The 27,824-nt window shown below is 37.9% G+C and overlaps 2 protein-coding genes across 6 annotated transcripts in view; one reads left to right on the forward strand and one right to left on the reverse strand.

Annotated features, from left to right (window-relative positions):
• LOC138723467 (coagulation factor XIII B chain-like) overlaps positions 1–27,824 on the reverse strand; it is a 206,790-nt gene that overhangs the window by 158,232 nt on the left and 20,734 nt on the right. The gene's annotated exons all lie outside the window — the stretch shown is intronic.
• The window catches only part of CRB1 (crumbs cell polarity complex component 1), a 111,884-nt gene that overhangs the window by 80,083 nt on the left and 3,977 nt on the right, over positions 1–27,824 (forward strand). For 3 of the 4 annotated variants that reach the window (XM_069862497.1, XM_069862498.1, XM_069862500.1), the window contains 5 exons: positions 185–735; positions 1,125–1,290; positions 3,660–4,566; positions 6,142–6,270; positions 7,591–7,717. In XM_069862497.1, the coding sequence (XP_069718598.1) occupies positions 185–735; positions 1,125–1,290; positions 3,660–4,566; positions 6,142–6,270; positions 7,591–7,717 (1,880 nt within the window). Of the gene's footprint in view, positions 1–184; positions 736–1,124; positions 1,291–3,659; positions 4,567–6,141; positions 6,271–7,590; positions 7,718–9,152; positions 9,323–27,824 lie in introns of those variants that run through there. The other variant, XM_069862499.1, reaches the window with a different exon arrangement.

The raw sequence follows: 27,824 nt of genomic DNA on the forward strand, positions 1-27,824 counted from the left end.
TGGATAAAGTCTTTATTCATCCATAAACACTGGCACATCTTACTACCATACGTAAATATTATGAGAAATTGCTGTTTGATCATTGCATTGACTCCCTTGTTATCTATCCCTAACTATTTTATTTTTCTCCCTTCTTTTCTTTTTCATTTTTTTAAAATCTTTTTCCCATGCATCTAACCTCAAGAGTACATTCCAGGCCGGTTTGGATCTGAAGACTTCTCAGGCTATGCTGCTTTTTCTGTTGATGTCACTCAGACTGAAAATTTGAGCATATCAATGTTTGTCCGAACACGCAGATCTTCTGGCTTATTACTGGCTTTAAGAAACAGTACTTATCTGTATGTAAGAGTCTACTTGGAAGATGGGAAACTCATAATGTTAGCTCTAAATTCCATGAAGCTAGTAGGGAAACACTCCATGAATGATGGAAACTTTTACTTAATAACATTAAAAATAGAACCAAATAAGATGGAATTGTTCCAGTCGTCTCAATACCTAGGCTTTATTTCTACTTCGGTAGTAAACATCCAAACCAAGAATATTCTTTACCTTGGAGGCCTACCAGATAACAAAGAAACTGATAGAAATGGCATATATTTCAAAGGCTGCATCCAAGATGTAAGAGTGAATAATCAGCCACTGGAATTCTTCCCCATCACCAATCCACCAAATCCTCTTGTCAATCGGACTCTGATCAATGTCACACAAGGTTGCACTGGTGACAACCTCTGCAAGGTAAGAATGGCATTTTTCACATTTTCACATGTTTATAATGGGGAATTTATTTTAATTTTTCATACATTCCCATACTCTATGATATTGTATGTCATATAATGGCATGTTAGGAAAATATGTAAAAATGCTAGAAAGAGCCAATTTTATTTAGTTATGTTGCATATGAATAATATCAACAGCCAAATGTACTTGCAGAGGGGAGAATTAAAATTTTTTAAATACTGCTTTTCACAAATTATTGAATATGTTGTACTGTCACAGTAGTGGTCTTTATAATTTTTCATCTGAAATAAACAGATTTCTCCTTTCTGCCAAACAATCCCCCATCCTTGGAGTTGGAAATTCATCAGCTTTCATTCAAACATAAGTTGTCTTTTCTTTTTCCATAGCTGAACCCTTGCCACAACGGTGGCGTGTGCTATTCAATATGGGATGACTTCACTTGCGCGTGTCCCCCTAACACGGCAGGGAAGGCATGTGAGGAAGTTAAGTGGTGTGAGCTTGGGCCCTGTCCTCATGAAGCACAATGCCAGCTAGTGCACCAAGGATTTGAATGTATGTACATTTCAGTTATTCCTAATATCTTTGGAGATTAATAAAAATAGAAATTTTCATCACCATTTCCTTAAAACTCACTATTCACTGCCTTTAAAGTTCATTCAAATGTTATTTCTATATCAAGATAATAATTATGTCAATTGTAAGTGACATTAGCAGGAAGAGCCTGCCCTAGCAAGCCCAGAAATTTTCAACCAGATCCCCTGACACAGACACCACTGTTTACAGGACCTTTGATTTTAACTTACGTAACACAACTCATCAAGGTTGTACAATAGATCAGTACATTGCCAGAGTGTGAGAGTACCCCTTGTAATTCCACTGCAAAGAGATAAGAGGATATCCGGTGTTGGATTAACCTTAGGATGTTCTCCATCCTCCTGAAAAGACAAACTACATGACATACAGTGCATCATTTCATTTTCTTAAATGTTAAATATCTTTGAAGAAAGTCACCTTAATATCAGCATTACAGTTACATGTGTCCTCATAATAAGCAGCTGCATGCCAAGCAGTCTGTTTGAAAACTGATGACCATTAGCTATCTTAACAACCCTGTGTACTTCTTTCCTTCCTCGCTTTTCTCCTCATTCCCACCCTGGAGTGGAATTTAGAAAGCAAGTAAGGATTTTGAAGAAATATTTTTTCTTTTTGCTATCAAAGAAAGCCCTAATGATGCTGTGAAGGAAGATAAATACACACGCAGTTAGAATGGCTGACTCTTAGGAATGAGAACGTTGGTCAACAAAAGATTTCTATCATAGACAATGTGCTGACATACCAATATGATGCTATATTTATTGACACTGATAGAATCAGCATTGCAGCACTTGTTAAAATTCATAACTAAAATTAAAATAATTACACCTTCTCTAATAGACACCTTTAATGATAACACCAAATTATGTTCTTTCATAAACTTTACTGTTGTGTATTATGGTGAAATACAAATGAACATAGAGAAGTGAGCGCCTGGTATCTTATGCTCTGGATACCATTTTAAGCTATGGTAGAAAAAGAGCTGTTTTTCCAGGGGCTGTGGCTCTACTTCCACCTAGATGGCTACAATTAGTAAGCACATGCCCTCCACAGAAAGCAAAAAAGCCAATACAGGAAGCTGGTGTAGGGAACATCACATAAGAGCAAAACTGTACTCCCAGTATAACTTAGTGGGAGTTCTACACAAGTATTTTAGCTTTATGAGCTTAAAAAAACCCCATATTTGTGAGACATTTAAAAAAACCAGAAAGCATTTTGAAAAGATCTTTCGTTTTTAATATGTTTTCCTCTGGGGAAACTTTTCCTATGAGAAAGACATTTGATGATCCAGGCAATGTAGTTATGCCTCTGCTGTCTTAGTATCAGGATATGCAGTCAATAATTTCATACTGGGACTCCCAGGGGTTCTTTTCATCAAGATTTACGGAGCCCAGAGACAGTTCAGGAGCTCACCTTACCCCCACTCTAGGATCTTGTAGAGCTAAATTTGTGTGAAGTGTAGACAGAAGACATTCCTTCCTGTCCCTCCTCTCTCTCTATAATTCTCACAAATCTCAGAATGTGCAAATTTACAGCCCAGCAAGTTAGTGCATTTTAGTAGAAACCATGCTAATAAAAGATGTCAAATACCTTTGTGAAGATGTCCATAAAACTGCCACAATGTTGCCCATCAATTTTCACTCACAGCAGTGCAAACCCAGGACTCTGATGGCCACCAGCACCGGCTCAGTGCTGTCAGCAGGGCTGCAGCAGTGCATGCACAGCAGGAGAAGCTGGCTTTATACATGATAGGCATAACTCTTATGTTGGTTTTGAAGGGATTTTTGCCAAGAGACTTTAATTACATTCATCCTTTTTGCATCAGTGAGAGTAAACTGAGATCCAATCAAATACTTTCTAAAACCTCTTAAGTGTTTTACCTAAGAAAAGAGGAATTGAGAGCAAAGGTTCACTGTGCCTGGATCTGTCATGGGGAATAACTAGCTGCCTGTACTAGGGAAGAAACATAAAATGACAAATGCATATATTCATTTGAAATACCCTCTCAGCCTCAGGTCTGAGTTGTATACAATTACAATCACCTCCTTCTCTTTGTGTAAAGAGGAAAAAGAGAGATAATGCTACTGTAGAATTGTATCTAGAATGATAACTTGAGATGATACAAAGCAGCATGCTTTTGATGTCAATATAGCTGGCAGCTGTAATTTGACTAGCCATAAGGGGCAGGCAAGGATAACTGAAATGCTTGTGGAATTTGATTGTTTTTCAGCAAACCCAAATGGGCTTAATGACAAAAAACATGGGGCATGGAAGAGATACTGTTGGTTTAAAGCTGGCTTTGTTTCTCGATTGTTATCTTTGCACAGGTCTTGCTAACGCAGTGTTTAGTGGTCGAAGCAGTGCGATATTTTACAGAAGCAATGGAAAAATCATCAGAGACCTCACCAATATCATATTTGGCTTTCGAACTAGGGACACTGACGTGATACTTCTGTATGCGGAGAAGGAGCCAGAGTTTGTTACCATCAGTATTCACAACTCAAAATTACTCTTTCAATTGCAAAGCGGCAACAGCTTTTATAAGCTCACCCTTGCTAGTTCATTGCCTGTGAGTGATGGAAAATGGCATCAAGTGATGGTCTCTATGGTAGAGCCCTTGTCCCAGTTCTCTAGGTGGCACATTGATGTAGATAACAAGAAAGACATTGCAACTAGCACAACAGCCGCAGGAAGCCTCAACTTTTTAAGAGAAGAAACAGACATCTATGTGGCTGACAAGGCTTTTGACAATCTGGATGGCCTGCGAGGATGTATGAGCACCATAGAAATCAGTGGCATTTATCTCTCATACTTCGAAAATGCTGACATCCCCACTAAAAAACCTCAAGTGGAGCAATTTCTCAAAATATCTGCAAACCCTGCTCTTACAGGCTGTTTGCAGGTAGATGTCTGCAGCTCAGATCCCTGTATGCATGAGGGGACGTGTGAAGACTTCTATACTTCCTACCGTTGTGTATGTCCCAAAGGGTGGACCGGCACCCATTGCGAAATCAACATCGATGAATGCTCTTCAAACCCCTGCATTCACGGAAACTGCACTGACAGGATTACCTCTTATGAGTGCAGTTGTGACCCTGGTTACACAGGGGTAAATTGTGAAGAGGACATAGACAACTGCCGTGGCCACCAGTGTGCAAATGGGGCTACTTGCATTGATGAGATTAATGGATATTCTTGCCTGTGTGCTGGTAACTTCACTGGAAAATTTTGCAGGTACTATAAACAAAGCAGATCCATATGATTTTGTCTGGTCTTTTCTGAAGGGGTGTTAAAATGGGGACATTGGTGATATAAACACAGATGTAATGCATCTATGTACATATTAATTATGGCAGCAGAATTCATGTATAAAGTCTGCAGTACAGAAAGCTGTACAGATCAATTAGATGTGGACCAAGGCATTGGTGAGCTGGTGGCTTAGGCAGAGACTGATGTAGCTAGGAGACAGGGAACAAGGTAGAGCTCTGCTGCCAGCCTGGATCTATGCCAGCACTATGATGACAGGATTACAAGTCCACCAGAGCTCAGAGACAGATGTGTTATATATGGTCTAGGAAAAAAAAAAGAATTAAGGAGTTTGAATCACTAAAACTATACTGTATTAGGGCAAGACAGCTACAAAACTATAAGAAGATAAATTCAGCGTTGGTGTGTAAAAGAAAATAACAATAAAAGGTCTTGTAAAGTTTTACTCCCCATCCACAGCATCTTTGCTAGGTGCATCTTTTCCTCCAAGCTTGCTTTCTCAGGTCAGCAGTCCTGCTGGCTGCAGACACCACATAGCCCACTCTTCCCATGACTTCTAAAACTCCTCACATGCCTAGCTCTTGTTCTTTTCAGATACTCCTCCATAAAGGCTGCTGCCTCTTCCTTGGCACCTCTCTCCTTTAATTGCCCTTCTTTGCACACCATAAACTTTTCCCTTCTGGGCATGTTCTGTTGTTCTCAGAAAAGGCAAAATCCTTCTCCTTCCACCAGAGGACTCCAAAAAGCCCAGTTTGCTGCAGCCTGAAGGACGCAAATAGCCAGTTGTCTGCGCAACTAGAATCTTTTAGGCAATGAATACACAATCGTCAATGTTTGTTGACTTGTTTTGGGTAGCAAGGACATCCTGAGATTTGAAGATGCCTCATATTAGCCCAATATGTTCTATCTGTATGCTATATCTCAGTTATGAACTGTCTACTAAGCTGCCCAAGTATCACATAGAGCCACATCAGAAATGTAGGTAGAGTGACTCTTTTTTGGTTTGTTTGGTTGGTTTTTTGTGTTGTTTTGGTTTTGCTAAGAAGTGAATCATAAATACTTGGAAAAGGAAAATCAAATTCAGCAAATTAAAATAGTTCAGCAAAATATGGTTTTTGAGTCTTAAAATTCAGTTCCTGCTGTCTTTCCTTTGGATATCAGCCTAGCCAGGAGCAGCATTGCTCACCTGTTACAGTTGTTGCCTACCACTAACCATGAGCACCTCAGACACAGACATGGGGTTTCCTTTCCAAAGAGGAAACCAAGGGTGCACAAAGTATGTGCAGCCCCCAAAACCGTGTGTTCATTTACAGGTAAAATGCAATACATTTCCCATTGGTATTGAATAGTATTTTCCCACAGGAGCACTGCTCCTTCTCTTTGGAGCCTACATTCTCCATTCAAGTAAGAGATTTGCAAGGCAGCTCTAAGTATACTCCACTAAAGCAGTGGACTAGAGTCAAATGAAAAGCTGAGAGACCATGAGACATCCAGAAACAAAGAAAGTTGTAAATAACTACTATTGCCTTCTTACTTACCTAGATACAGAAGATTACCACATACAGTTTGTGGGAATGAAGAGAGAAACCTCACGTGTTTCAACTATGGCAACTGCACTGATCTCGGCGGCGAGTTGACATGTGTGTGCTTGCCAGGATTTGCTGGAGAACGGTGAGAGCCTTTGCCCAGCAGGTCTTTGTGAGCAATTCTTCCAAAAACTATTCCAGAAAGTTCCAGAGGGTAACAGCCACAGGGGGTTTGCACTCCTGCAGAAATACTGACAAAGCAGTAAAGTTCAGCAGTTCCTTGCTTCAGTGACTTCTAGGGTCTGAACATATAGCATTTTTACTTAGAAAAGAGTCACAAATTAATATAGCAAGGTTCAATCCAATACAGCACCATTAACTCCAATGCAAGATATTATTTCTTAGACGGTGTTGTACACTTGCTTCCACATGCCATTGTTTTTTGGCTTCCATGCCAATTTTGCACATGACAAGCTAGAATGTTATCTTTCCATAGATGGATATGCAGACATCATGCTCATTTGTTAAAATCAGCTACAATACACTGATGCGTGAATATGCAAAGCTGTTTCATTTTCACATGTATGTGTTGTCAATATATAATCTATTATTTCACAGGGATGGTATGAGGTGAAATAACTAGTGGCATTGCAGCTTATTACTCTTTTACTGAATGTTGAAGTAACAAAACAGAATTATTGTTTTAAAAACAAACTAAGAAATACTTTTTGCCTGTTATAGTTTAATGTGAAAGGAGAGAGGCCTTTCTCAGACTGAAATTTACATCTAGTAGCATATTACAATTCCCACGTACTGTTTGACAGTATTCTACAAACAGCTCTGGAGCAGAGATCCTGACATCTTCAGGGCATTATATGCTGTAGAGATGTAGGTGACATTGTCCCAGTCATAACATAGCGTGAACAGGTACGGGCACCTTTTTGGATTGTAAGAAGGGAAATACCATATGTGCTTTTACTGAAATTAGTATTACATCAGAGTTTAATATCCAAAAGTTCAACAGGACAAAGCTATACTGGCTCTGCAAACACAAAGACGTTTTCAACAAAAGGTTTTCATTCTCTTGAAAACTTATTAACCCTCTGACTTTGTGGAAACTGTACAGTTAGCTATAAAAGACAGATGAAATTAAAATTTCCACCCACTCTATGCAAAGTGTAGTTGGCAGAAACATCTGCATTGTACTATTTAACTCAGCCAGAAGTTCTGTGTGCCAGTTCATAATATTCAAAAACAGGTGAAAAAATCAAATCAAATCAAATATAAAAATGTAAAAGCATATTTTCAGACACTTCTGTGGTGCCTGTGTTTCTTGGGAGTTCAAGGCAAAAGGAAGAGAGCATCCTCCTCTCCCTTCCCTTAAAGGCTTCTGAATAAAAAATGTGTTGTTCGATGCATTTGATTTGTGATTCCTGTTGCTCACTATCTGCGGTCTTTCCTCTAGATGTGAAAAGGACATTGATGAGTGCAGCTCAGACCCATGTCTAAACGGGGGCCTCTGCCAGAACCTACTCAACAAGTTCCACTGCCTCTGTGATATCAACTATGCTGGAGACCGTTGTGAAATAGATGTAAGCGACCTCTCCTTTTTTGTCTCTTTACTGTTGTGGCAGAATCTCTTTCAGCTTCTTTCCTATCTTATTCTACGAATGGATGATGATCCAGCAGTTGAGTGGGGTGAACAGGAAGACTATTAAGCAGTCTTTAAAACTGTATTTTAATGCAGCAGAAGATGCCTTGACCAAACTGCTTAGCAAAGCAATACAAACATCAGAGTTTTAAAACTCATTTTGTACTTCTTTGAATAATTTTCTATGAATGGCTTTGGATCTGGTTTAATTCTTTCCCTTAATTTTAGAACAAATTCTAGCAGATCTTAAAGCATTTCATCCCACCTCCATCAGAACATTTCACCGTGTATACCAGTGGGCAAGTGTGAGACACAGCAACAGGCAATATATATTAAAAAGCTTTACTGATGGTGGCATTTAAACCCTCCTGCAAATAGTGGCAAAGACCCACTGCCTTCAACAGGACTAATTTTATCATAAATCTTACAGATGGTCACTATCTTTGCATCACATACCATGTTCATTTCTTTGACAGTTAAGTGTCACAGCTGTGAAACCATGCAGGATATTTTTGAATAATTAGATAGTGGTTTGGATTAGCAGTTGGCAACATGCTGAGGACAATCTCACATCCATTTGAATTAGTGGCAATCCTGCACTGATATCACTAATCCTGTACTTATCCTGAACTTCTGCTTCACTAGCCTGTACATCTCCAGTATATTATGCTGAGATAAAGTACAGTCATCTTTATCTTCATCATGATTCCTCTTGCAAGATAGGCCCAGTAAGTACATCAGATTTTAAAATCATAGCTTTGTTGTTTATTCAAATATTTTTACAACTTTAAGTAAATCTGTGTCATCCATCAATAAATATGAGTGTCATCAGAAAAAAAAAATGTGCTTTTTCCTTTTTAGGAAGCAATCAAGGTAATTCAGTTGATCGATTATCCATGGATTATTTAAAGAATGAAAATAAGAGACCTGAAAATTACAAATACCAGGAGTGTAGAAAAAAATATTTAGCAAAATATCTTTGTAGTTGCCTTGGAGAGCGTAGACACAACTGAAATACATTGTTAAATACAAAACAGTAGTGAAAAGTGAGTTTTCATTTTTCTGAACAATTCTTTAAGGGAAATAACATTTTTGAATGGTGCAATAATTTCTTTGGGCATTCATGATCATATTTGCATAGATTCTGTACTCCTGTTAAGTCCTTTAAATAGCGTTCTTGACTGATAATTCAGAAGGCTAAGCGTGTATAAAGCGGTGTTTTATTATTATGTGATAGGGCATGTAGCGGAGTTATAGGGAAGACTACATAACACTATACAATGGGTTTTACGACTCCAGAGAGAACAGATCAACTTTTGCAAAAGTCCTTGAGCCCACTAATATTAGTTTCTCCCACTTCAAACCTGTTTCTTTAGTCCTACTCAGTTCACTGTGGATTGGACTTGGAGTGTTCATGAAGAACAAATTCCACCTTTAATTCTGCAGTTGCATTAAAACACCTTAATATGTATAAGTGAAATGCTAAGGTTCCCATTTTGCCATGGCTGGATATAGCAGATGTCTCTGTCCAAGGATCAAGCCTCTATTTTTTTATTTCCCACCTTCCATAAATGCAAAGGCCATTTTGGTTTTTTTTCTGAATACTATTCAGTGCATAATTGCAGCGACACGCGTCTCGTGTCACATAGTCCTGGCTCAAGCACCTGCCTTAGTATGAAAACTTAAGCACAATATATTTACTTAAAATAATTATATTACATTAGGATAATTTATTTGCTGTCATTATCATAATAGAAAAGTGGTTGGGGTAATTTTCTTGTTTATTTCTTATAAAAAAAATAAAAATCATTCAGCCAGAAGATCCTTCCCTGTTTATAACCAATAAATAAAAACACAAGATGTGAATGCACGTTTCAATACTGGCGATGAAATTAATGTAACAATGTCAGAAACAAAACTGCTTCAATCAAAACTGTATCAATCAGAGGTAGAGCTTATCTTACTTACTGGTAATTACATGTAATATTGTCTTCTCCCATCTTATCTAATTCACAACGAACCAAAACCAAGCTGCACTTTGAATTTTTTTTTCAATGAAAATACAGTTTTGGAAAATTGCTTTTTGCTTCAGATAAAGTAATGTGATCAAGGCTACAGTGTGAGAGGAAAATATATATTTTAAATGAAATCAATATTTCCATGTGAAATGTTTGGATTTTGGTTTAAAATATCAAAATAAGGTGAAAGAAAATGAAAACATTCACCTTGTTTTGAGTTAAAATGTCAATTTTCCTTCATTAAGAGAAATTTAAAAATATTAAGCAACGTATTATGTTGGAAAATTTATTCCAAACTGTAGCTTTCATTTAATCATAGCTAAAAATGTTACTTGTTTCAGTATTATTTAAATCAGATATGAAAAATCTAAACACAAATATCTTGAAATTAAAACTGTCATATCTTTTCTGAATGCTAACTAGAAGCAAAGAAGTAAGAAATATTGAAAATTCAAATAAAAAAAAGACACAACCAAACAAAGCTGTTCAAATCAAGGTTGGGTTTTTTTAGTAAGAAAACTAATAAAATCACAATGAAATTTTGGGGTTTTTTTCTCAGTGGGTTTAGTGCAGCTCCCATATAAGTAAGTTGAACTGTTATGCTTTTAATAGAATATGCACTTTGGGATACACTACAGTAAGAAATAATTTCATTCTGGTATTAATGATGAAGAAAGCTAGAAAGCAACACGTGTAATAACAACAGTGTCTGACATACTATAGCTATGTGCAGAATATGAAAAACAAAGGATAAATATGCATAGAGATTCCGAAACACTTCCTCTTCAATATGAATGTACCTACTGTATTAAATACAAGGTTTATATGATTTACAGCATTATGGAAGTTATTTATCTAGACTACATTAGCAGGGCATCTGTTCATTCTTTCTTTAACTGAATACACAACTTTAACTGAATACTTTCCTTCCTCTAATGCCTTGTCATCATGAAACATCCCCTGACTTCAGAAATGCTGCTCCTTTCTTATTTGTACTTCTGTATTCTCAACTACATTGCGCATGTGTACATAACTTTCCTACCTTTATATGCAAAATAAACCTTCTGCCTTTGTCTCTTTATGTCTGCTTCTCATTTTCTGCTAATGACTCTGTTCATTTGCTTTAAGTGTGCCATATTTTCTGAACATTTTCACTTTACAGGTGCACCACACAAAAACTAAGGTTGCATCTTCCCTGTGAGTTCTCCAGCAGCTCTGACAGTGCAGGGCTGGGCAGGTGCTTCCCAATAAAGCAATTCAGCTGCTGGAACCACTTCATCTGCAATACTGTGTCACCCACCAAGGGTGATTTCTGGGTAGCAATTTATACCTTACAGAGTACAACTAAATGAACAAGCCCCAGGCCAACAATTCAGAGAGAAAAGGGTTTTATCAATGTGGCTTAAAGTGACCTGTCCAACCTGTCTTCCGACACATGCAGTGGAGAACAGACTTGATATTTCCAGTTTTAAAAAGTTTAAAAATAAACAAATGCCAGAATAATTAAAGTCACTTTCTTGAATATGCATGTATTTTTAAAAGAACTACAGGTGTAGACCATTTAAAGGGAAACAGCTATAGAAGCAAACATGAAAACACGGCTGGATGAATAATGACACTAAGCACTAATTTTTTTTTGTAGGTCTATCTGATTGATAAGATATTTTAAAATTCAAGGGGTTGAAAAGGCCATTCTTCATTTTAAGATTAAGGTATAACAGAAAGAAACTTCATACATCTCCAGTATAGCAATTTTATTGCAAAGCTTTTGAAATTGCATTTTTTATTTAGAACATAAACTCCCAGACGAGTTCATGCATTTGTCAAAATCTGAGTAGTCATTTAAAACAAAAAAAAAAGTTTAAAAGAAAAAGGAACATAACACTCTGAGTGTTGAGAAGAACTTGGAAAACCATCTTCTTAACATGCTCAGAATTAAGAGAAGGGGTTCGAGACACGTACATGAAAGAAAGCAAGCAAGCAAGGTCATGATTGTTGGGGGTATGGCTTCTGATTCTTAAAACTGATACTATCTGTAGTGGATCCCTCTAGATTTTGATCATAAAATCACAGAATTGTCTGACTCAGAAAAGACCTTAATGCTATGATTCAAATTGTTTTTCAGAAGCTGGTGACCGTTATTCAGAAATACGGGTAATGAGAAGTAGCAGTGTTAGGGTTTGAGGCAGAATTAAGATTTCTGGAAAGAGGGGAAAACAGCTGTGATGAAGGTACTGGAAGGGAGAGCAAAGCGATTCGCATCAGTTGTGGGATAAATGAAAGTTTAATGTGTTTGGCAAACACATGAGAGGTATTTCACAGAGGAAGTACACACAGGGAATGACAGATTTGCTTTATTGAGTGTAGTCCCTACTTCTGATCCTTAAAAACAGGCTCTGACTGACCCTCCTCTACAGGTGATCTAATACAATTCAAACTGTGCCAGCAGTATCTTATCACAATTTGAACTACAAAGAGCCCATGTGTCTGTGAATTTGGAAATATCCTTTGTATGCTTATTTAAATTCTTTTACTCCCAGAACATTTAATTTTCACGAAACTCAATGCTCAGTTTATTCAGTGCATGTGACTACAGTATGTTGGTGAAACTAAAAATAGGAACAAATCTGCTTCACACTGGCAGTCATGAAATCAAGTTTCATTCTTTCATTCCAAATATTTTTACTGGCCTGTCAGCTGAAAGTTCAGCTGAGAGGGCACTCCACTTGTGTCTATTAACTTTCAGCACTTGAACTTATATTTTTATATCTTGAGTGAGTGATTCTCCCTAAAAATAGGGAAACTTTTGTTTGCAATAAGAAATTCTTCAAAATTTCTACTTCAAGAACCACAAAACCCAGTTCTAAGAAGTATTGCCTAAAAAAGCAAAAAGCTCCAGCAAGTCTTCTGCATTACTTAGATGACTGTTATTTGAAATAGATCTCCAGAGAGTGGAAAAAAAAAAAAAAGCAGAGTTTGTTTGTTCATTTTATTTTGTGTTTCAAGAGTGCCCTGAGGCCCCATTAAACTCAGGAGCACATCCTGCTAGCGCAGTGTCCTGCTTGTGCTAGCAAAAGGCAGATACTGTGCTTGTACTAACTGGCTGACAGCTCATTCTGTGTTTTGAAATTGTTTCTTGAACATTATCATGCTGCACCTTTGGGACAGCACTTCTGCATGAAGCATACCCTCTCCTACTGTACACCTGACACTTGAAAGTGGTGGTGGATTTCATGTCCTGGAATTAAAATTTGCTTAAGCAGAAGCTAGTGCTATGTGCTCTGACCTGCACAGTTGCTGCTTTTGTATCCTCTTCCAGCTGGTACCATTCCATCCTCCTGGGGGCAAGGACAAGCATCATGCACTGAAGGTTACAATCCACATTTAATGTCATTAAAAATACACTGGTAAGCATGTAAGATATGTGCAATATTGAATCTAAATTCAATAAAACTCTCTCAGGCTTCCACAGCACAGGCAGAATTTTGATTGAATCTGCTGTACAGTGATTAGCTAATGTATTCATTAACTGCAAGGGTTAGTAATACGAATGTTGCAAATGATACTTAATTACAATAATTAATGCCTGGTGATTCATGAATAATTCATTATCTAGCTATTTGAATATTCATACTTATAAGGATATTAATGGATAATTACCATTTGACTGAAAGATGTGGACATCAGGAACGTAACAATTGCACCATTTTCCCTCAATCTCATGGGCCTCATCTGTTATTTTGCTCTCATATGCCTCTATCTTGCTAGTATACACAGAAATATAAAAAACATTTCATTTTCAAGAGCTATGGAGCAATATAATGGCAAATACAGTCATGCAGATTAATTTTCACTCTGCATCAGTTCTGAGCTAGTATTCTTACCAGTTTATGTCTTGAGGCTGCACAAAAAATTTAGGGGAATTTTAGGATGTTGTTTGAAGAAAAAAAAAGTTTCACCTTTTCTTAGCAGAAAATGTCTCAGTATTAGAAGACTGAGCGCAAGAGCAGCATTAGTGTTCTGCTGCTTCAAATGCAAAATAATAATAATAATTTAAAAAAATAGATGAAATTTACACACTTATAAGGGAAAATATTTGGTGAAGGAACTTTGTTCTCTTTGTGATCAATATAGATTTGGTTTTGTACTGATGTTGCAGTCTTTCCTACTGCAGATGGTTAGGACATTTCCATACTTCAAAGTTTATTCATTTGTGAAACTAGGGTAGCAATATCATCAACACCTTCAGTATGAAATAACAGTTCTGCCCTACATGGCTCATGTTATGCCTCAACACACATATTTCAGCTTCCATGAAAGAAGACAAGTTGCTAGCCCTCCCAAGCTTGCAGAAGGTTTTAAGAGCTATAGAAAGCCAAAAATGCCACATAGAACTTTTAAAAAAAATATTTTTCATATTAAGATATAATTATTTTAAGGCAATGTCGTAATTTTTCTTCTCAGCCTAAGCTTGAATTCTCAATGTTGGCAACACTAAGATAATAGTATTCAGCCTCAGGGGTGTGCTAAAATGAAGAAGTAAAGCTGTGACCATCAACTGAAAATGAGAAGTGCTACCATCTGGATTTTCAGACAAGCCGCTCATCCACTGCTCGTCCACAGCCCCAGCTGAGGAGCTGTGGGTGCCCTGAGAGAACCTTATCCCAGCTATCATAACCTGCAGAGAGAAAACAGGAGTTCACACTATGTGTAGAGGTCAGCTTCAGGTTCCCCTTATATGATGTGGCTCGAAGAACCCATGACCCTGGGCAGCAGAATCATGTCGTGTATTAGTAAATGAATGCATTTATATCTGCTGTGACTTTTGTCTTCTCCAGTGCTCTTGCAGCCTGTTGAGAAAGACTGACTAGTACAGTAAAATACTTTCAAAATTAAACCATTTTTCTGAAATTCCCTGTCCTGCATAGGTAACTCCTGCATTTGAGGTCCTTATCTTGCAATAATATAACTTCTTGAAATCAGAGACACTTAAACCACTCCTATACATTATCTAAAATCGCACTGAAGCCAGTGATACTTGAGGACCAAATGACAGAACTGAACCCCTGTTGAAAACTGATGCCCTCAGCCTCCAACAATCATGGCAATCTAACCAGACTATGACATATTCCTGCTGGCTTGCCTTCCCAAGCAGGGAGCAAGTTGTGGTTTAGGTGAACTGTCAATAAGCAGAAAACCACTCTCACATATCAGTTTTTCTGATGCTCCTATGAACAAGACAGGGAGCAGTCTGTGGAAGTAAATAAGCAGTGTGTCTGTATAATCCCTGTTCTGTAAGACTGTCACTGCAAGTATAAAGGGTATTTATTCTCTGGTACCTTACCTGGAGAAAACTCCCAGTGTCAACTATTTGGGGAGAAGTGCTGTACTGCACAGGTATCCTTATTACAGTCTGATGACAGCTTATTGAAATGATATTATTTCATTGACTGAAGTAAGTTTTTACTATTTTTATTAGCATAGCAGAGTCAGCATAACTGAGTGGGGAAGAAGCTGGAATTTATTTGTTTGCACGTCATTCACACGGTTGTAGATCACTCATCATGTCAGAATCATTACCACTGATGGTAGAAGCCAGAGGGAACCCAGCTTTATTCCTCTGCCAGGTCAAATGTGGGGTAAGAAACAACATCTTTATATTTGTAAAATGAGCAGCTCTGCTCTGGAAGTCATTGGAAATGTCACAATGCCATTTTTACAGTTGTTTTTCAGAGCAGAATAGTCCCTTAACATCCTTTGTTATATTCTATTAGTCTGTATTCAAAACACAGGATTTAACTAAAACTTCTAAAGGGACATTGCAGGAAACATATTTAATATGTGTCATAACATAAGGTACAAAAACATTAGGATGCAAAGACAATAAGGCTATCCAAGTGTCTTAGCTGGGAAAGACAAGAAAGCTTCTCATAAGGCCAGCATTACTGCACACATCAGTGAAAAGCAGTTGAATATTTAATGTGCATGGTAAATATAAGCAGAAAAGGGAACCCAGATGACATATGACAGCATAACACTCTGCAGCATAGGAGTCAGCTCAAGAATGGTATTCACATAACACATTTAGTATTCAGACTAACACATTTTGTCTGTACACCATCCTTTATATTGCAATGGCATTGTTTTCCTTTTTCTCACCTTCTGATGTTTTCCCTGTAGACTCATATTCACATCACATGGGCATTTACTTCAGTCATTGCTCACTTTATAACACATTCATGCACTCTATGCCTGCATTGTTCAGATATTAATTTTTACATCTTTTTTCTCTTATGGTTTGTGAGACTTAATGTTCTTTTTGTTTTCTCTATTTTCTCAGTCTTCCAATATTGTAGCAGGCTTAGCACTGAGGGAAGGTATTCTGAAAGTTGCTTTAGAATGATTAACTCATAAGTACAGAAATAATACTCTACTTTTTCTTCTCTTTTTTTTATAAATAAGACCAAGAACAAATTCTTCCGTATTCCTGTCATCTCTGTAGATAAAATGTAGAACTCTGATCTCATCTTAAGGACTATCCAAACACAAATGAACATTCTGGTATTCCCGATACCAAACCCCTACATGCTTCCATTTACTTTGCCTTTTAAAATACAATTGATGAGAAAATTAATTTGCTGCAAGTATTGAAAAGTTTTCTGTTTGTATTTTGGTGTCTGTTTTCCACTGAAAATGGAAAAGAAGCTATGATCAGTGGTAAATTTTTGAAACTTTGTATTTTAAAAATTATGGGTATTTACCTAGAGAACAGCAAAAGAACAGTAATACACAATCAGCAGGCGTTAGTCACCTATGGACTTCCACTTCTGCACAGTAAGTTGCATTTTATTTGCTGAGAAACTTGACAGAATACTGAGTGAAACCAGACCATAAATCTGTTTCAAATCCATAAATTTCATGTAACTTAATTGACGAAAAATTTCTAAACAAAAGAAAATTCCGACCTCATTTTCAGGCTGAAAAACATAGATTGGGCTTTCCCCTTGGTGCTCATGAAAAGAAAAAGGAACTGGGCAGAATTTAGAGTGTATGATGGAGAAGATCACTTATACCAACCACATGGTGCCAGCAATCTCTTGGGATTCATTTTTTGTCCTCTTCACTAAAATTAACAGAACTGAAACATGCATTTGAGGCTTTATATGGAATATTTACCTATCAGAACCAACAGCTTTAGAGGAAGCTTGTTCATCACCATTACAATTAGAAAGTCCAAGGGTTACCCTTACCTTAGATATGTTTATATATACAAAAACATCAAATAAAGGGTAAATATGATTATTGCCCAGGTACTACTGATTAAGCACTGCAGCAAATCTACCCACATTTATTCAGGTGCCTGAATGGGAACCATGATTCTTGATTCCAACCACTACTTTATCTAGACAAGGATAGTGTGATAGTTCCTGAACGCTGTGAACATTCTTAGCTTAGCATACAAATGCATTTGTAGGCTAGCATTAATGTCTCAGAAACTAATCATATGCTGAAGTTTACTATCAAGGTCCATGAAATTATTTTGTTTCCAGATTAAACAAGGCTGCCTCCGTAGCTCTAAATGAGCTCTGTCTGTAGAGTACATTCTTGTGCAGAGTATTTTTCAGTTCTTGTTATGAAATTCCATTCTTAATAATGTTTGAAATTTTTTTGCACTGTTTACTAGGCCTATAGGATGTTTTTGCACTAAAAAGCAATAAAAAGAATTCCTGTTCTTGAGGATCTGCAAAATATTTTGGTTTCAAATGAACAGGAACACTTATCTCTTTTGATACACAGAGCCACTTAAATGAGAGTCAGAGCTTGTTTCGCAGATATCTGAGCTTTGAACCAAAATAACTGTGTAGCAAATACAATAGTCTTCAAATTTATTCAAACAGTATTTGGTAGAAAAGATTATTAATTTTTCAAGAAGAAAAAGAGTGCTGAAATAAATAAAAAATATTATAGTAGTGTAGTTCAATGGAAAGGACAGGCAAATCAGCAGCTTTACTAGCTTTTGTAATTATTTAACATGAGCACACTTTCCACAGACGCAGACAACTTTGATTGTCAGTAGACCCTCTGAAAGGCTAGGGTAGGGATTTTGGAGATTCTCAAGCATGTAAATAGTTTGGGTTCTAAATTATACATTACTGACATAAACAAAACCATTTTTCTTTATGCTGGTGGGCAGTGGACTGGGATCTTGGCTACTGGGCTTAAATTTGCTAAGCCAGCAGCTCTTTACAGTCTAACTCAAGAAACCAGCTTGGACCCTAAGGGAGGACAGCACTGTCTGGTCCAGCACTGCTAACACTCACGCGCTGTACACTTCTTATCTCCAAGGAACATGACTTTCTTTTCCCTCCAGTCCAAGAAGTTGTTTGGTCCTCTTATCTGGGCTGACTCAAATCCTTCAGTGAAATGGCAGTGTAGGTGTAAGTCTCCTCCACAGAGTTTAAATAGTGATGCAAGGGTTTTCTTCTTTTGTCCCGAAGCTTACCATTTCCTGAACTGGTGCAGCATATTGCACACAAGAGTCACGTGAGACACTGTGCTTTGTCTCATGGAAAATTTCATTTGGTCCTTCCTTATTTCATTGTTTCTTTAATCAGACACAAAACTCATTCAGGCCAAAAGAAAAAAGCTTGATTTCTATACATATGAAAGTGTAACATATCCTACATGGCAGACAGAAACCCACTAGTAAAAGCTGGTGTCTTCTGTCACTTCCTGCAGATTTGGAAGTTATAATCCCTGTACAAATTTTTCCCCACCCTTTCAGTATGTGATGTTGTCAGGGAACCTCAGGGGCTGCTGAGGATCTTCCTGGAGAAGCCAGTGTATAAATGAGCAAACCTCAGTGCTGCCAGTGTTGCTTATGTTTCTCAAAGCCACTTAAAAAGGTAGTTTTGGTAGAGATCCCAGAGACACAAAGTGATATTGAGGGAAATTAAATTACCACACAAGTAGAAAAAATGTAAGTAAAATTGATTTGTAAAAATCATACAGATGGAGACAGTAGTGAACACCTGGACTCCATCTTAGCTCAGTAAGGATGACTTCATTATTTTAAGTGAACGTTTGCGGCACATCTGTAAGGTACAGAAGGTTATTATCTTTCCTTTACTAGGAAATGAAGAGAGAGAGAAAGTAGAGAGCAGAAATCTACCCAAGAATATTTTAACTATGAAAATTCCAAAAATAAATAAAGCATTATATAAATATTTAAAGCATAATTAAAACTGCTGCTGTCTTTGAAACAGTGAAGTTGTCCAGATGCATTTTGTATAGAAGTGGTATTTCCCTTCAACAATTAGCTACCCCAACACTCCCCTGAAGATGTACTGGCTAGTCAGTGAGTTACTGGCCTGGACCCAGGACCCTGAAATTACATTGTTCACCTTGAGAAAGTTTTGAGCTGGAAATTCCTAGCTCGCGATCACTTTTTTTCCATGCTCTTCCAAAACTGCCAATGAAAGAGCAAGCTGAAGCATTTTTCACTAAAGAAAATGCTGATGTATGACACTTCTGCCAAAATTATATATAACTTGCTTGATTTCATGCTTACATTGCTGATCTCAAAGTAAATATGAGATTGGAACTATTTTAAGGAAGTGTACAAGTATCAGAAGAGTTACTTGAAGCCATAAAGAAGCATTTTGGAAACTATTAATTAAATTATTAGTGGAATTAAATAGCTTATTTGCAGTATAAAAAGTAAAGATGGCAAATAAGCAAAGTTTCAGGTCTTCAGAATGACATGATATCAGGGGATGAACTATGACCTTGAATGAGACCTTGCCAGTTCTCATTCTCAATGGGAGCTTTAGGGATTTGTCAGGGCTGCACTGCCCTGATATGAGTACTACGAACTGTGTTTGTGTAGGCAGTGTCTAGGTAGTAAGAAGAGAGTAAATTAAATTACCATTTCCACCTAGGGTTTCCTAACTGATCATAAGCTAATCGTCTCTACATTTCAAGCTTCAATTTCCCTCCCTGACAAAAGGATATTAGCTTGCTTTAAAGGGGATCTCCCAACTGAAAGCTACTAGTCAAGAAATAAGTCACCAAGGATGGAGCTGAGAAAGAAGGACCACTTAGGCTGCCTGTTCAACAGAGGACAACTCTGCTATCTGACGAGGGCAGAATGAAAAGGGAGATTGTATCAGAAATAGCTTATACCTGCAGATAAAGCTGGATTTTGACCTGACTCCATGAACTGTAGAAAATGCTACTTACAGCCTGTATTGAGGAACCCTGAGATGTAAATTAATCATGTAGCTAGAAATAGGGTTGAGTTGCACACATAGTCAATATGCCTTGCCTTAGAGGATCAGAAATGAATTCAGTGAGCTGAGCCAGCAGATTTTTTCCTATCTCTAAGAAGTATCATCTTCAAGAAAATCTTCTGAAAGTGTGGGAAATCTTCCAGAAACATAAACCAAAACAAAAAGACATTGACAAGGATGTCATTACTTCCTAACATGTTAGAGTAAATCTCTCTAGTCTGATGTAAAATGTATTTTCTGTTAGTTATCTTTAGGTGGCAGTAAGGTAAAAGCATGGAGCAGAAAGTTAAGTGAAACCTATAAAGTCTTTTTAGAGACCTTTTTCTCATGTACTGTGCTGGCTATAACATAGAAAGAGACTTCATAAATCACTTGCATCTTCAGCAGATAACCAAAAAGCAATTATTAGAGTTGGCTCAGCCAGATCGCATTCAGATGCAAACCTTTTGAATACCAGCAGTATTAATACAACAATGAGATACTATATTAGGTATGCAGTACTTGACCCAAGAATCTCTCAGGACACAGGTAAGATTTGCAGGCAAAGACAGGCTCACACATTCCTATCAACAAGATGTAAGTACAGTAAAAAAGAAAAAAAGCCACAAGAAACAAGAAGCTCAGTGACAAATCAAACATCTGGATCAAGATTAAAATAGGGTTCCAAGAAGGAATTTTTGACATAGAGGTTTATAGGTTTTCCATTTACGCTTTAAATGTATACATCTCTTTCAAAGTCTCTCCTGAAGCCAAAACATAATGATGTTTGTTGCCTCTAATCAACTTTCTACTAGAAAGAACGCCAGTAGGAGAAAAACGTATTCAAAATTTTTATCAAGGAATATAATTAGCTAAGTAACGCAACAGTGTCACGTAGCGTGCTAAGGCAAGTATTATGTAGCCAATAAAGGTCTATCTTATACCATTAATATTTACAGTTGGAAGCACAAGATGGCTGCAATTGAAGTGCTGCACCCAACAAAGGCTAACTGTTGACTTGATACCTTGTTGTCTGACAGTGTGAAACAGTCAAATAGCTACTTACTTCATCACCACTTGACAGCATAATATTAATGCTAGGTAGCAGCACATGGCTGTTTTGCAGGAGCTTAGCACCAAATAGGAAGAATTCCATGGAGTGGTTTTGATATCGTAGACTTAGCTTATTAGCAGAGAAGTAGGGATGGAAACTATCTGGCAATTACAAAAGTAAACAGGAATCATAACTCTGTCTGCTATACTGTATACCACTGACCCACCTATTATGCGCTGTTGGACTGCGCAGTTTCTTATTCCCTTAGGAAGTGGGATGAGGCGAGAGTGAGATTCAGTCCGTGTTGCACCAATCCTTACAGAGGACCAGGATGCTTCACATCATCATAGTAAGGGATCAGAGCCCACAGAGGGTGGCTGCATCTGTTTGTGATCCAAGTCTTCAGTGGGTGCTTAGTGCTGTTTGTAAAGGTCTGATTACTGAAATAAAAGAATATCTACCATTTGCATCAGTAATTAAAGAAGATATGTCTAACCTCAGTTGTTGTGTGCTGGGAAGTAGAGTTTTGAGCAACAGGTTCTGTGCCCACATCTCAAACTGTGCAACTCTGTTGAGGTAAACTGAACTTGATAATGCCCAGGTGAATCATGTCTGCTGAAGCACGTGGAAACATATCAGGAGAAACAATGTACAGGTATTCGCTTGAATGGGCTTTGTGCTTTCAGATTGAGAACACCTCAACAAAATTCCTCCTATTTTTCCCTAATACAGAAAAGATTGAAATCTAGATTCAGAGAGACAATATGTGCAAGATTCATAAAATCAAATGTTTGCATTAGAAATGGGTTAGTTTTACCCCTGGCATGGCTGTTGGGAGCCTATGTTATCTTTTCCTGGCCTGTTCTCCTATCCAAATGCTGTCATTCCCATGTTGGTAGTCTATGTCACCATTTCTTGCCCTGTTTTACCCAGATACTGTCATTCCTATCAGCTCCATCTTAAATATTATAATGTCATCCTTCACATGCTGGTCTGCGCGATACCTATGCAATCAATGAAGAAAGCAGTTTTGAAATTCATTCTTCTTTCTCATAACTGTATTTCTCTCTGTCTACTGAATCTCTTTTCACCTCAGGAGCAGTCTTGCCCTCATCTTCAGTACTGTAGCATCTTTTCCTACTCTTCTCCTGCTTTGGGGTTTAACTTACCCCTCTTACCCACTTTGCTCTCCCATGGCAACAGGAGCAGATGTCCTCGAAAGTGTCTTCTTCCAAACCTTCCTTCAGGAGACATTTCTACTATGGCAATTATAGGCGTGCAGTTAACTCAACCCAGCTATGTGCAGGGCAATAACAAAAAGTTGCTGTTTTCAGAGACAATCTTTTGATTTTAAATATAATCCGTTCCTCCCTGCAAGATGCTTTCCTGATAAGACTTTTATCCAACACCAAAATTTATTTGTCTAGAGTCTGCTCTTTCAAAGCTGTAATGCAGTTATCACCCAATACACTGCTCTGTAACCCATGTATAAAAATAATTCTATATGATACCCCAAAGCATTTCCAAAACTAGAAAGGGGTGTTACACCCCAGAGACTGACACCTTTACTAAAACATTTGTCTAGCCTGCAATTTAGCAGCTATGGGACAAACTCCTCCTCAGCATGGTTTGCCTGGATTTGCACCAGCTATAGATTTTTCCTCTTATCCTTTCAGATTGCAGCAGATGGTGAAGTTCCTACACCAGAGGCTGTCGATAGAATTTTAAAAGGCATCTCATAACAACACATTGGAGTTGCACATTTCATCTGTGCTGCACCACCAAGATGATCTTAAAAAGAGCTGAAGCACGCTTACAAAATTAGCACTGGCAGTTGCTGCAGAAATGCTATCAAGGAGTCTTCTCAAAGCCCACAGCTTAATGAGAGCGTACCTCCCAAACTGACAGCCAAATCACTTCTCTGTGTATAATCAACACTCTGCTGTCTGAGCATTTAATACACTCTCCTGTGAGACACTGCTCCAGTAAAATATCTGATGGAGATTTTAAGGGGCTACTTATGTACTTATGGCTTTGTTGGGTCCACAGCTGAGCTCACGTGAAGCACAACAGCCAAAACCAGAAATATTTCTTCTCCCTAAGATGGACCATCTCAGGCTTACTAAATACCACTGTTTTCATGGCTGGACCTCTTCCATTAAACATTTAATATGTCAGACATCAACACCATAAGTAGTTAAAGAGATTATAGTTGCTGTATGTAGCCTGTTCTTTAGAGGTGAATTCCTAAAAATGAGCTTCTGTGTCTAAAAAGCTACATCCAAAAAGCTAATATTGTAAACAGAAGGGTACCTGAGCCAAACACTGCTACACATACCAGCATTGAGGAAGGGGTTATTGTTTTGATTTAAACACAGTGCTGTTTCTAAGTGATCCAGGAACAGTCCTGCAGCCTAATGTGGGGAGGATGTCTGTGTATGCCAATCTAACTGGAAGATAAAGATTAATGTGTATAACACTCCTGTTTAAGTGAAGTCTGTTTTACAATTTAGTTGCAACACTTTAGAAAGCTCCATCTCCAATTTCTTGCTCCACTATAATTAGAACAAACTTCCTCGTTAACTTGTGTAGTGTCACAACAGTGTGACTTCACTTGCCAGGAGGGAGGCTGTCAGCATTTCTTAATGGAGCACTTGCCTTGCAAGCCCATCCAAATCTTAGATTTCAAACATCTCTGACTTCTTTGTTTTCTCACGAGACACAAGAGATGTAATTCTTCCTGGATAAAAAAGGTTGCATTTTTGTGACCTATAACTGGTCAATCCTGATGATCAGTTTATCATTATAGCTGCTACACTAATACTCTTTATATTTGCGCTTTGACTTCAAGAAGAATTGTCAGACACATTGACCTTTTCCAGGAAGGAATTCATTCAAACTGTCACATTTCAACTAAGACAAACTATTCAAACTCCATTTTACAGACAAATGTATACTAGATAGAGGTGGTAGTGAATGTAATTTCTTCAGAGATATTTTAAGAAAATTTTCAGACAATAACATGCACCGGAAAACAGAGCGATAAACCCCAGAATACTTACAAACAGATTTCTTACATTCTTCATCAAGGTGAGCTGCCTACATATATATTATACTGTGGATCTTCTGCACACATCAGAACTAGTCATATAAGTTCTGTCTTCAGCAATGCCCATAGAGGTACATGCAAGTCTCGGGGTCTCAATTCAGGCCCTCAAGCAATGGGATTGTCTTTTCCTGCAGATATCAGGAAAACAACTGTGAGGCTGATAGCAGAAACAGCAACAGCAATAAGGACAATTCAAGACTGTTTACCACTCTGTGTGATATATTTTCAGAGGGCTGCAGCAATAGGTGAGGGATGACAGGAGAGCCATGTCCTCCCAGTGGACATGGTGTCAGAGGGAGAAGTTTGCAAGGTATGGAAAGAAGAGCAGTCATGCTTACTTTGTGGTGTTCCCTGGCATATAAGGCATGGCTACCTGTGACCAGCACCAAAGATGATATGTGGCAACTGCAGGCCAGCCTGAACTGGAGCTGTGGGCTGGCTGATTGCAGGGGGAAACAGTCACATCTCTATGCCACAGAGATCTTCATCAGGTGATCAAGGCTACAAGTCTGAATCTGGTCCTTCTACAAACTGGTCTCGTTCCTATTAGCTAAGGAAACGAGTCTAGAGCGAAAACCTGCAGCTGTTTGTCTCGGTTAATTTTCTTCTCTTGCTTTCAGCTTCTCAGTTTCAGAGAATTCAAATACTTTTCTTGCCAGATAATCCTGAAGCTTGTTCACACAAGGTTTAAAAACCAGCAAATATCATACTTTTCATCAACAACTTTCTTCACACACGGAGGCAAGAAGAAGGGTTGTTCAAGGCAACTACCGCAGAAAATGCACTTTTGAAGCTCACAAGATAAACTGAAGAGAGGTAAGGTGTGCAGAAGGAAAAGGAGTTGGTGCCTTCCCTAGTGGTATACAGTGGATAATCAGCTAAATTACATCAAGGACACTGAGCGCTGCCTCCTTTGTTGCTACAGGTACCAAAGTAGAAAGGAATCAATTATACAAGTACCTGAAATATAACTGGATAGATGCATTCAACACATGGACAACAGCTTGAAGAAGGAAACCAGTATAAAGCATAAAGAAGACAATGAAGTTTAAGGAAATAGATGATATGTATGGAATTTAAAAACTATTTGTGTGTGCAGTGTTTGGCTCTGATGGACATGACTCAACTCTTTGAGTGAGTCCAAAATGGATCATTGGTTCAATTCAACAGCCCAAAACCTAAGTCAACATAGCTCTTGGGACCTGCTGGCTGGTCCTTAGAACATGCAGAGCAGGGGATGGGAGGAAGAGTGATAGATACTTGCTTGGGAAGGTGAAAAAACTAAAGGAAAAGGTTTAGCGCTTCGTATGCCACTAATTTAAAGTACTTTTATTGGAACAAAGTCAGTCTATAGATTTATGGCCATTTTACTGCTGTTGAAAGTAAACTGTAGTCCTACAAACTGGGGTTATCTATACATCTCATTATAATAGATTCGTGTATGACTGGATTTCTTCTGGAATTATTCAGATTCTTATTTGAATTCAGCCTTTAATAGAATAATTTTCTGATAAGATGGTTGTAAATCAGCAATGAAGTAAACTCAGCATACCTATGTGCTTTTTATTCAAGTTAAAGCTCTTTGGCTGCTCAGTATTATCCCTATATGTCCCCAACCATTCACAGTAATTCTGGCATGGATTAGGACCACTCAAGCCAATCATCCCTTGTTACTTTAGCAAATGGGTTTGATTTGGGGGCAGAAAATCTGGGTGGCATGGATGAGATGTTCTTACAGTGAATGAAGTGATAACCTTGTAAGTGGTGTCAGGACTCAGGATCCGGAGACTTCCAGTGAAAGCTCCAGTGCACATGAGCAGCTGCATAATTCCTGGAAAGCTGTACAGATGGCAGAGAATGGAATTCTCCAGGGTTTGGCAGTTTCCTTGTTATAAATCTTGTATTGATGTCTCTGCAAAGCATCCAGAATCAAGCACGTTTCTATGTGAGTGCTGAAATGAAGGCTGATTAAGTCTTAATGCCTAGCAAGAGGCATGCTTCTGCTTTCAGAGCACAATATGCCTTTCACATCCCAAAACCACACACCCTTGCTGCACTTGCCCATGCAAATCTCATGCCCAGGTAGCAGAATCCCGAGGAAGCTCATGCTACTTCTCTCACATCTACAGAAATTTCTCTGCTGGGACCACAGCTCACTCCTCTCTCTCCCTAATGTGGCTCAGCCCTTGGTGTCTGTGGCTGTAATTCTCATACTGTGTATTGACCTAAAGCAGGATCAGATCAGCTAGGTCATGCTGATGTAAAATACATGAGGAAGAGTCCCTGCTCCCTTGTGCTATGCCATTTGCCTTTCACATTTGGCACACATGGAAATGTTCATATATAGCAAATCACTAATACTCCCCTCTAATAGAATAACTGTTTGGAAGACTGTTTAAAGATAAGCATACATATACTGGATTGATAAATGCTACTGAGCTTTCACTCATTAACTACACCCTCCTTATACAAACTGGTCATCTACAAAAGTAATCAAGGAACCCAAGTGGAAAAATTAATTTATTTCAATAACCAAAAGAAAAGTAAAACCCAGCCCTTCAATAAAGTTTCACTGTATCCAATGATTTATTTGATCTTAACATTTAAAATATTTTTTAAATTATTTTTTATAAACTAAAAAATTAATCAACTTTGAAATGAAACCACCAGTGAGGGTCCAAAGACTTTGCTTAAAAAAATACACAAATAAGAATTTTTTTCTGCATTTCCTGTCTTTGCAGATGAAGATATTCACTATATGAAAACTAAACTAAAGAATATTTTCTTCTTCTTCATTCTTTGTTTTTAAGTTTTGTCAAAATAAATTCTTCTTGCTTCAGCTGACAAAGACAAATGAATAGAACATGCTACATAAAATATCTCAGCAAGAAGCAGATTTGCCCTGTAATGTTAGCAGACTTCATTTTGTTGATATTACCATGGCATATGACATCATCTTGCTATCAGCATACATTACCATTAAGGATAAAGCTTTTACTGACAGCTACTGTATATTAAGGGCAGGGGAACTCCTAAAACTCTTCTGTCACTGACTATCTTTTTAGGCTCAGAAGATAATTCAGGTTGGAAGACCCTTCAGAGGTCTCTCAGTACAACCTTTTGTTCAAGATGCAATAAGAATCTCTAAGGTATTGCCTAGTCAGTAAGTTAACCCTCCTTCAGTCACCCTACATATAATTAGTTATTCATAAGCAGTGCTGACGTTACTTTCAGAAATAGCTGTGATCACCATGTGGTATTAGCAATAATAATTTCTGAAATGTTACAGGGTATGGAGGTATCATAGGCCTCCCTGACAACAAAGGTCTTTAGCCAAAAAACTCACTCTTCCTATATTTCCAGCTGCCCCATGACTTTTTTTTTTAAATTTGCTTAGAAAAAATTAAGTTTGCCTCAATTTATTCTGTCCTTCCCAGAGCTTTCCCCTTCTGCTCTTGAAGCTCTCGACCACACAACACTTCTTGCGTGGGACTCTGCCACGGCTTTGTGATAAACACCACAAGAAATTGTGTATTTGCAGCAAGTGGCCATCTCCCAAATAGTCAATAGCCAGATCCTAACAAGCTAACATGGGG

Source organism: Phaenicophaeus curvirostris, chromosome 8 (assembly GCF_032191515.1).
Source record: "Phaenicophaeus curvirostris isolate KB17595 chromosome 8, BPBGC_Pcur_1.0, whole genome shotgun sequence".
Lineage (NCBI taxonomy): Eukaryota > Metazoa > Chordata > Aves > Cuculiformes > Cuculidae > Phaenicophaeus > Phaenicophaeus curvirostris.